Raw genomic sequence first — 10471 nt, 5'->3', positions numbered from 1 at the left:
TGCAAGTGGTGTAACCAGTCTGTACAAATTTTCTCTTGTCTTGAGTGATTCAGGTAGAAGTGGATCAGGTTAGTGCAGTTTGTTTTTCATGCTGATATATTTAACTTTCATTAAACCAACATATTTAAGATGTGACTGGGAGAAGAAGAAACTACTGTAATAAACAAACTAGTCAAATGAAAACACATGTAAATATATTTAAATCCACAGTGCTCAAAAGCTAATTTACCATCCTTTGATTCTGGTTTAATTTAATTTTCAGTAAAACTGAGTGAACGTGTTGTATAGTGAAACCAACGGAGGTCATTTTGACCCCAGTATAAAATAACTGAAATAAACCCACAGTCATTCAAACTCCTTTGTCTTTCAGCACACGGAGACCTTGGTCTCAGTGTGACCCACTGTCAAAATAAAGGCTGAATAAATGTAATCAAACTATGAACATTACACGCTACAGGCAATTAAAGCACATGATCATGCTCATGCTATGCCCAGGGCAAACTGGCATGTGACAGGTACATTCTGTCTGCGTTTCAGGAGCAACACCTTTTTCCAGCCGAGCGTTGATGTCCACAGCTGCAGGTGGAGTTTTTGTTGAACTGCTTCCTTGAATTTGATAGTCTTAAAACCTTTTATTATGAAATGATGTAATGTATTTCTGACTTTGAGCATCATCTTACCTCAGAGGAGCAGTATTCAGTGTTGTCGAAAGAGGAGACGAGGAAATCTGCATCTGTCCTCTTCAAAATGACTGACTTGACCTGATACTGCAAATTAAGACCCAGGACCCATTGTGGTCCCCTGTGCCCCAGTGCATTGGCACTTTTTATAAACACTAATAAAAACAGAGATAGAGAACAATAATCTGAAGTCGTTCGGAGCAAACTGATTGATGAAGTCCTGAAAAATCTGAATGGCAGAATAAAGCACCTCTGAGATATGACAAGATGCAGGAAGAGGACAACCACTGAAAGACAAGAAACTGGGTTGGATATTAGGATTTTATTCAACGGTTAGTGGTTGAAAATGATGGCAGACATTCTGACATGTCTCATAGGAGAAGCACATGTGTACAGTAATAATGTAAATTACACCATTACTTACACCTGTGCTTGTCATTTAGGTGAGCTTACTCCACAGACCTAGCATTGAGCTTGAACCAGTGATTTCTTTGACTTGATTTCTAAATAATCAGTTTGAAATTTACAGACAGTTCATCATTTACAATGATTAAAACACAAAAGCTTAAACAATTCATTTGCTATCAAAATAGTTGCCAGTTCATTTTCTCACTAGGACACAGAAATGGAACCATCAATACATAGCAATACTTAGAACATGTGGATTTGTCTTCTTAATAAAGACATAAAAGTAGCAGAGGACTTTTATTTTGACAAAATTAAAGACATTTACAGCATGAACTGATGAAGAAAATATTCAAATTGACCAGTATGCAGGAAATTAAGTGTTTGACGCTCAAACTTTTCTGGCGTAAGACCCCTAAACCTCCTGTTTGATGTGTCCCCCCAGAATTGAAGAAAAACCTACACCCCTGCTTCGATACGTATTTCATCCCTTTCATATATAGCAAACAGTTCTCTAAGTGTAAGACAAACAGACAGATATTTATTTTCTATAGCATTTTCCTCAGTTATAAATAGTGGTATGTTTTATGCAGAACATTTTGTCTAGAGTTCAATCAGACCACCACAGCTGCCGTAACTTGATAAATTCATAATTAAAACTACATATAAAATAATCAAAAACATTACTGACAGTAGAGAGTACTCTAACACCAAACTGGACGGCCACAAATATATAAATGCATCTGAACTCATTACATTTTAGTATTTTTTTGTTAAAGAATGTTTTTGTCACATGTATCATCTGAACTGGTATATCTCACTCTGATTGCTACACATTGATAAACATCTGTACGGTCACTTTATTCTTTTAAATCATTTCATTTGTGCTGCATGTAGAGCATTTAATGGCTCTCATTCAGCAGCAAAGAGCAAACAGGAGATCAAAGAGAGATGAACAAAACAGACTTTTGATGGATTTGCTGTGACTCAAAGCTACAGCAGTGTAAACATGTCAGGTGACATGCTGGAACACAGTTAAAGAAATTAGCCTTCCCTGAGAGAAGTCATAACGTCTACTAGAGCTGCGTTACATAGAAACGTGTAAAAGCTTAAATAATCACCTCAGGGTGTGAGAAACAGCTGAACAATCAAAGTAGTGAATGACAATACGTTTCAGGAAGAAACTGCACCAACACCACACCTCAGTCTATTTCCTGGTAACACACACATTTCATATTGTGCACAGGTCACCTCTTTAGTTGTTCTTACTTGATTGTAAGCTGCACACTTCCTGTTGCAACACTTCTGCAGAAAACAGCCTACTCATTCAGTTCATTCAGCTGCACTTCACTTCCACATTCAAACCAGCACTGAACTGTACGTCACGAACTTTATGATCCACGCTGATAAACTTTGAATTCTATCCAAGCACAATATGTTGCATGTAAAGAATTAGTTACAACACTGATTACTGACTACAGCACAGAGCATTATTTTTTGCTTTCATTTTTTCAACACCATCTCAGATGGGTGGATATATCTGCACAGCAGGCAGAGATCCCCCTGACATTCTTTTGACTTCAATATTTAAAACACATTATTTACAGTGGGTTATCTTTCAAAGAACACAACACTGCCTGGCTTCACCTCACATGTAATAAAAAATCCAGCCCTCCAGGACGCTTCTGTCAGGTGTTGCTCCCAGTATTGCCAGCTACTTCTTGTGTTTCAGACGAAGATGATTTAGATCCCATCTGATGGAAACTTCAGGCAGACACAGTACAGCAGTAGAACATTAATTCCTACTGTTATGATTATGCAAGCAGCCCATACAAGCACATTAATACATGATAAGAGATAGTAATGTTCTAATGTTTTGATTCTAGGTTGACATAATATTTCTATCTTTGTGTGGATGACACATTTCTGCCCCAAGCCACTGTGGTCGACCTTTCAGGTGAGGCAAAAACACGTCCATGAAGAGACAAGTATCCCTTCGCAGGGTGAGGGATCCTGCAGGGGCTGAGAGACTGAGACCTCAGCAGTCTCTTCACAGCCGCCGTCCGGTCTGAGGAGTTTCTCACTGAGTGCAACGAGCTGTTGGAGTTCGTGTGTGCTGCGGAGAGTGACGGAGACCAGCAACTTGACCTAGATGATGCACCTGAGAAAACAATTAGGACCAATTTAGACTGATTAGACATATAAGGTAAAAAAAAGTTTTAACTTGAATTGCAGTGTGAGGAAATAGATGCAAACCTGATGGTGGGTAAGCAGGGATTTGTTCAGCAGACTGGTAGTTGTTATCGTCGTCGATGTCTAAACTTCTGCTGTTCCTCACAGCCTGGAGGGAGCGGAGGCTGGTCCGCAGAGGTGACCTGGTCCTGCCTGGTGATGCTGCCGCAAAACACATCAGGGTCATCATATCTGGGGCCACCCATAGAACTGGCTGGGCCCCTGAAAATGTCCCGTGAATAGTTAGAGCGACACTATCACCCTCTTTCTCACAGGTAGTGGTGAGCCTGGTGACCTTCGGTGACGCTAGGGGAGCGGAAGGATTTTGTGTTGAGCGAGGAGCGGCTATTTTTTTTAAAAGGTGGAGCGGAGCCTTATCTCTCACTCCAATTTCGCTCCGGTCAGTCATGCCCCACCCAGAATGCATCTTTGCACCTGTGCACACCCACACTATTTTCTTTCAAAACTATGGAGTTTACTGTGTACTTCAGAAAAGAAACTGAGAAGAGAAGCGGCGGTACCTTGGAGAACGGTCCCTAACTGCGGGGAGGGGCAAGAGGGCTTCCCCGGAGGTCGGCCGCTTAACCTGGTCCGTTTCCTCCACACTTTGACTTATTTCCACCCTGCCGACAGCGGTACCGTGGAGAATGGTCCCTAACTGCGACAAGAGGGGAGAGGGCTTCCCCGGAGAATCTACCAAGCTCATGTTTTATTTGTGAATAGAAGATTACAGGTTAGGGTGGTACGACGCAGTTTTTTTGAGCAGAGTGGTGAGCGAGTGGAGCGGGATAACATTTATGATGGAGTGGAGAGGAGCGGAGCGAAGAATGCGAAGAACCAAGCGGAGCAGACAAGCGGCGCAAAGTGACAGGTCTGCGAGCGAAGAGCGGAAATTTTCATCCGCTCCACTCACATGCTCTGATATCGGTTTAAAGACGTCTCCAGCTCTCTCTTTATCTTCTCCTTTATTTTCTTGCATCCTGGTTTATACGCAGGTCCAGCCATCTGTAGTTTTTTCATACCATTTTCAAGAAAGGGCGATAGTTCAAGGTCACTGTGACCTTGCATCCATCTCATTCTTGTGAACGTGATATCTCAAGAACACTTTGAGGGAATTTCTTCTTCATATTTGGCATAAAAGTTCACTTGGACTCAACAATGAACTGATTAGAGTTTGGTGGTCATAGATCAAAGGTCAGGGTCACTGTGACCTTGCATCCATCTCATCCTTGTGAATACGATATCTCAAGAACACCTTCAGGGAATTTCTTCAAATTTGGCACAAACATTCAGTTAGACTTTAAGATGGACTGATTGGAATTTGGTGGTCAAAGGTCAAGGTCACTGTGATCTTGCGTCTGTCTCAAGTCCTTGAGGGAATTTTCTAAAATTTGGCACAAACGTCCACTTGGACCCAAGAATGGACTCAAGTGGAATTTGGTGGTTGAAGGTCAAAGGTCAAGGTCACCATAACCTCACAAAACATGTTTTTGGCTGTAACTTAAAAATGAATATGCTATTCGTATGTAATTCATATGCTGACATTTTATATCCAAAAGGTCAGAGGTAAACTTCACTGAAAAATCATAATGTTCTGCCAAAAAATACACTTTGATTCAGTATTTCTTTTTCTACTAAAGTTCGCTCTTCTTCACACAACCATACAATAATATAATACATCATAGCCCCTGTTTTAATCTAATGAGGCCTTCGATAATACAGGAGTAGCATATTAATGAAAATAGAATAGAAAATGTCTGTAGCTATCAGACCAGCAATACAGATAAAGAAGAAAACCTGTGTGTGCTCTGTGTACCTTGATTCTGAGCCCGTTTCAGCAGCTTGAGCTGGGCGACCTGCTGGTGCAGTCTAGCCAGAGTTGGACTTTGGCAGCCCTGCCTTGCTACTGATGATGGTGAGCGGTGAGGGGAAGAGCTCAGTGATGACAGACCGGACTGCCAACAGGAGGAAGACGAAGGCGTAGTTTTATTTCCTGGAGTGAAGTCATTGATATTTTCACCAGTGGTGTTAAAATAAGACGGAAACATCAAAAGTGACTCGGGGCTTCTCCCAGCAGGTGTGGAAACATAGTCCTGTCTCAAACCTGCAAAATATGGACCAAGGTTATTGCAATTCAACCGTCAGCGAGTATGTAGTGTACTCTAGATCATCACAGACACTCCTCTGTACTCACTGGCTTCCTGTATGCGAGCCATGATGTGGACATCTGTCATGTCCTGCAGTTTGTAGCTTGGGGTTATGGAGTCATGGGGGAGGCTCAGCTCATCACCTGTGCAGATTAATGAATACAAAACACATGCTACTAAAATATGTGATATTAAAGAAACTTTTCTGGACATATATAAAGATTGTCTGTGAGCAGACATTAATTTGCACTTAAAAACTGGATTCCTACATGAAGTAAGGTGGATCCAAAAACTCTCTTTATTGTATTACCTGAACCATCGGAGACATTATTGTGTGTGGTGCTGACAGATGTTTTGTTCATAGAGGAGCTCACACTACGATGGAAAACTGCAGGACGTCTGTAGAAGTGACTGCTTGATCCTGACAATACAGAGAGAGGGCATTAGTTAAACCCCTGAACAAACTGATCACCCTTAGAAGAATCTTTTCTGATCAAACATATTTGCAGGACAGTGAGTAAATCTGTGCTGCTACTTGCTCACTTTGATCCAGCCTGTTCATCAGTGAACGACACGCCGCCTCCATCTCAGGACTGGGGTTATCCAGGACGTGTCGACACCATCTCAGAGCAGACTCACTTCTCTCTACGAACGCCTGCTTCTTTGGAGACTCATACAACCTGTGAGGAACACTTCAGTCACTAGGTGCTCATCCCACTCCTGGTCCATGTAAAGGGAAACTTTACCAGTCAGACTGAGAAGTTAGCTCTCCTGATGAGCATCCACCTCATGAGCTACCAGCACCTTAAAGAACAGGTCATCCCTGTGGTGTTATTCATCAGTCTAGATTGTTCTGGTGTGAGTTGCTGATGTTGGGATAAACTGTCCCTTAATGTGTCTTTTAAAGTGTTTGGTGACTTGGCCGATGGATAAAACCTGGGTTTGTGTTTTTTTTAAATTTCATGTTGTCCCACCCTTACTAAAGTTAGACCAGAATAACTTAAATACTTTTCCTCATCTCAAGTCCCAATCTCAGAGAATATTACTGAAGGTCTGGTGGCACCTACCAGCTCTCTTCATCCTGCACATCATCCTCAACATCAAGGAGCTCTACTGAATCCAAAGCGGACTCTTCTTCCTGTGACCCATCGCTGTCCCAGTTGTCTTTTGGACAGTTAAAGTTGTACAATATCCCATCCGTGGCACGGCGAGGTAAGGGGGAATTACACGCTGACTTCAAATGATCTAGTCGTATTCTAGCGTCCATGGCAAATGACCGATTGTTACAGCTCTTGACTCTTGCTTGCTCGTCGTCCCCCCAGATGCTGCAGTACGGATCTGAATTTCCCTCCAGCCTCACAGAGCTGCTTTCCAGCTTACTACAGAGAAGATGATGGTTTGCATTTTCATCAAACTCCACCGGCCGATTGCAAAAGTACCGGCTCCAGTCGCCCTGCAGTTGGTTTTGGAGTTCCATTTTCTCAGTAAAATCTTCAGACCTTATTGCTTCTTCGAGCTATTGTCCAGTTACGTTTCATTCCACCTCAACCCTCCATAATGAGGATGTCAGCTGAGTCAGGATCGGACAAAAGTCTCCAGTTTAAACAATGTGATTTTTAAAAGTTCCAATTCTTGCTCTGCACAGACAGGAACTGTGCTTTACTGTAACATCTACTGACCCAGATTGGTTGAGTGGGGCTGTTAAGTACAGACACCCAACAGATTGGATGGATTTAAAGGAGCATCATGAGCTTATGTGGATTAAAGAGTCCATGAGTTGCCACTGAGAAAGAAAAAGAGCCACTCAACATCACACCATCAAGATTGATATGAACAACAATACCAATAGGCTACTCGTAGTAGTAGCTAATAATATTTGTCTGCTTTTGTTGTTGAGTTATCATGTCACATTGCTGTTTAGCTCTCATGGACATTTTAACTCTTTACATTCAGCGCATCATGAAGGAATGAGTGCAGCTGGTTTCTTTGGTTCTCATATTCGGTGCTTATTACTAAATGCTTGTGGTTGGCTGTTTTCAAATGCACTTGACTCACTCATCACACCCGAGGAAGTCGTACTGAGAAGTGAGGTTAGATTTGGCTTCTCACGCTCTCTCTAACACACACAGACACACACCCACATACAAGCAGATTAACATAAGATTTACAGCCTCTTACAACCACGTGAGTGATACCTCAGTGTCTCCTCCTTTCGCACCCAAACTCCAGGGATCAAGTGCCACATGTACCCATTCTAAACCATTCTTTCAACAAAGTTATATTGAAGCCATGGACACTAAATTAACTGAACATTATGGTCAGCTAGCTTGCATTTACTGTATCAGAGCTTGTTAATATTTTTAAGTGGCTGAGCTTTATGGGTCCATATCTAAAAAAAAAATCTAACAAAAGTCAAGAGGCAAGAAGATGCACTGTAACGCTGGCCTGGTCTTTGTCTGTTTCTTTTAACTATGCTATGATAACATGACTTTTTAGACAGGTGAAACACTTTACAGCAGAAAGATGCCATAAAACAAATAGTCAATTTCCAATTTAAAGGTCCAGTCGGGGGTGGAGTATGAGACAATGGGCCCCCTTACCTCCTTGTGATTGTTAGCCATCTTTATGTGGTTTTGTGTCTCTTTTTGGTTGTTTTGCATCTTTTTTTAGACTTTTTGTGTCTCCATGTTTTCATTTTGAGCCTCCTCCTGATGGGTACGTGTTAATTTGAGTGACATTTTGCAGGTGGGCACCAGGGGGGCTCCTGATGCTTTGGGCACCTGGGCCTGTGGCAGTAGGCCCGATCAGTAACCCATCCATGGGGCAGTGTGTAGGATTTTGTGGCGTCTAGCGGTGGCATTGCAGAACTGAAACTTCTCCTGTGTGCCAAGCATGTAGGAGAACTCCGTTGGCCAACACGCAAAGGTGAATGGCCAGTATTTGGTTTGTCCATTCTGAGCTACTGTAGAAACAAAAAAGCAGACTCCGTGGGAGAGGACCCGCTGCATATGTAGACATAAATGCCTCATACTAATGACAACACAAGGATTCTAATTTTCGGGGTCTCAGGCGGACGTCACATTTTGGGTTTACTTGACCTCATACTGTATTTCATTCTACTTTACTTAGACCTGTTGTCCTTGTTCACCGATGCTTTTTTGTCCCATCTTGTGGCCCTGCTGGAGCGCAGAGACGACGATCAAACTTGACTATCTAGAGAAAGTAAAAGTTGTAACAAGGTTTCCGTCAGTGAACATGTGGAAGGATCATTACACTAATCCATGTCAAAACAAGACGGTAGCCAATTCTGCCAAGTCATGCTGCATTCCAGGCAAGTTTCTGAGCCCGTAAGTCACCACTTCAAGTCACGAATCACGACTTCATAGCGTTCCAGGCAAGTCACGCCAAACTCTCAAAGCAACATGGCGGACTGTGCGGGGTTTATGTTTTTTTATCATCACTTCTGTCACCAAAGGTGCCACTTCCTTGCTCATTTGAGCGAAACGGAGGAAGAGAAACGGCGCATAAGGTCACAGATGCTTTTATACTTTTTATTTTACGTTATCTGTGTGTTTGGAAATGTATTTTGTATTGATTTATTCTTACACTGGAAACTAGCTGTTAGAGCGGCTGCCAATAATGCGTCAACATTAGGGTTATTTTATGTCTATTTCTCACCGTGTATCACCTGCATCAACACCGCATCCATGAGGCTGCCATTGTTGTTTAGAGGAGTAAGGTCATTGGTTTAGAGGGCTGTGTGACGTCAGAAAGCGTAACTGGGAGTACATCAATCTGGTATGAGCTCACAGGTGGTAAGTTACGGGTATGACTGCCGTTCCAGTGCACTATCACGGGTAGAAGGTTGTAAAAACACGAGTTAGGGAGCGATCACACCGAGATGAAACGCTAGAAACGCGACGCCAGTAAAAACCATTGTTTTCCTATGATATGGCGCATCTGACTGGCATTCAAGCGTCTTTTTAGACTGGTGTTTTTGTCAACGCTTCTTTTTCGACGTGTGTAGACGCTGAAAAGTTAAAATATTTTCAACTTTTTGAGCGTCAGATGCCAGTAGCTAGCGTGCATTGAATAAGCGCTTCCAGCATTTCACGAGTCTCTGAAGCGTCTCTAGCGTCTCATTTCTGTGTGATCGCCCCCTACAGGTTGCCTGGAACGCGCCATCAGTCTGCAGCCGACCCCGACACAAAAGTGGACAAGGTCCAAAACCTGATCACATTTTGTGGTTGAAACTTGTTTATCTATGATTAATAGTGTTTGTAGTTTGATATGGCAACAAATTTGACCAATTTTAGTAACAAGCTATGACACTGTTAATAGAGTGTGCCTGGGCTGACGTCAAAACCCGGAAGTTTAGCATCGCGCTGGTTCCCGGAAGAGAAAGTGAATGTGATTTTTGCATTGCGTTTTGGGTTATGTCAGAAAATAAGCTCTGTGGCTAACACAAGTTTATGATACTTACAGGTTTTGTTCAGTGAGATAATCTTCACATATGAACACCTTTCATACCGCATTTGAAGCTTAAATGCGATCGCCAGAAGTAAAAAGCTAACGTTAGGCTTTAACGGACTACATGACTACTCCACGGTCGCATGACTCTTGACGTCAGCGCCACTAAGCTAAAAACATTGTATAATGGGGAAATCGGACTGTTTAAGCTAAATAAGAAGCTGTAATGGCGGACTGCCAGCACTCTCGCCTGTTCGGGGGTGATGACGTTTAATGTCCCCGACAGGGTTTGTAGTCGTATTGAGCAACTTGTTAGCAACCGCCTTTTTTACAACACGTAAAAGCTTCAAAATTTACAAGTAGGGTATTTACTGACGTGTTTTATGTCGTAGAACAAAACCTGAAACTCGCTTAAGCTTTTGTTAACCACAGACCTTACTTGAGGCATTTTACCAAAATCCCATTCAAAAAACGTATTGACTTTTAGACGAGAGAACCGGAAGTGCTAAAAGCGCTAACGGAGTTCCGGGTTTACTG

At 42.4% G+C, this 10471-nt stretch overlaps 1 protein-coding gene across 1 annotated transcript; it reads right to left on the bottom strand.

The window, feature by feature from the left end:
* Window positions 1-2986: 2986 nt before the first annotated feature.
* Window positions 2987-8083, bottom strand: LOC125898132 (SLAIN motif-containing protein-like). The gene is made up of 10 exons (XM_049591820.1): window positions 8065-8083; window positions 6532-7247; window positions 6008-6156; window positions 5775-5885; window positions 5512-5607; window positions 5373-5421; window positions 5134-5276; window positions 3529-3531; window positions 3342-3479; window positions 2987-3201 (listed from the first exon to the last, which is right to left on the bottom strand). The coding sequence occupies exons 2-10, from the start codon at window positions 6939-6941 to the stop codon at window positions 2987-2989; spliced, it is 1314 nt and encodes a 437-aa protein (XP_049447777.1). The 5' UTR covers window positions 6942-7247; window positions 8065-8083.
* Window positions 8084-10471: the final 2388 nt, after the last annotated feature.

This window comes from Epinephelus fuscoguttatus, linkage group LG12 (genome assembly GCF_011397635.1).
Source record: "Epinephelus fuscoguttatus linkage group LG12, E.fuscoguttatus.final_Chr_v1".
Classification (NCBI taxonomy): Eukaryota; Metazoa; Chordata; class Actinopteri; order Perciformes; family Serranidae; genus Epinephelus; species Epinephelus fuscoguttatus.
Note: the sequence above shows the minus strand (reverse complement) of the source record. Positions and strands in the feature narration are given on the sequence as shown.

What these genes read in the sequence shown, in the direction of transcription:
- LOC125898132 (XM_049591820.1), bottom strand. Translation starts at nt 6,941, where the DNA reads ATGGAACTCCAAAACCAACTGCAGGGCGACTGGAGCCGGTACTTTTGC. An exon ending in GCTGGGAGAAGCCCCGAGTC is followed by an intron (nt 5,277 to 5,372) that starts ACTTTTGATGTT and finishes TTCCTCCTGTTG; the next exon opens with GCAGTCCGGTCTGTCATCAC. An exon ending in CCCTGCTTACCCACCATCAG is followed by an intron (nt 3,202 to 3,341) that starts GTTTGCATCTAT and finishes CACTCTCCGCAG; the next exon opens with CACACACGAACTCCAACAGC.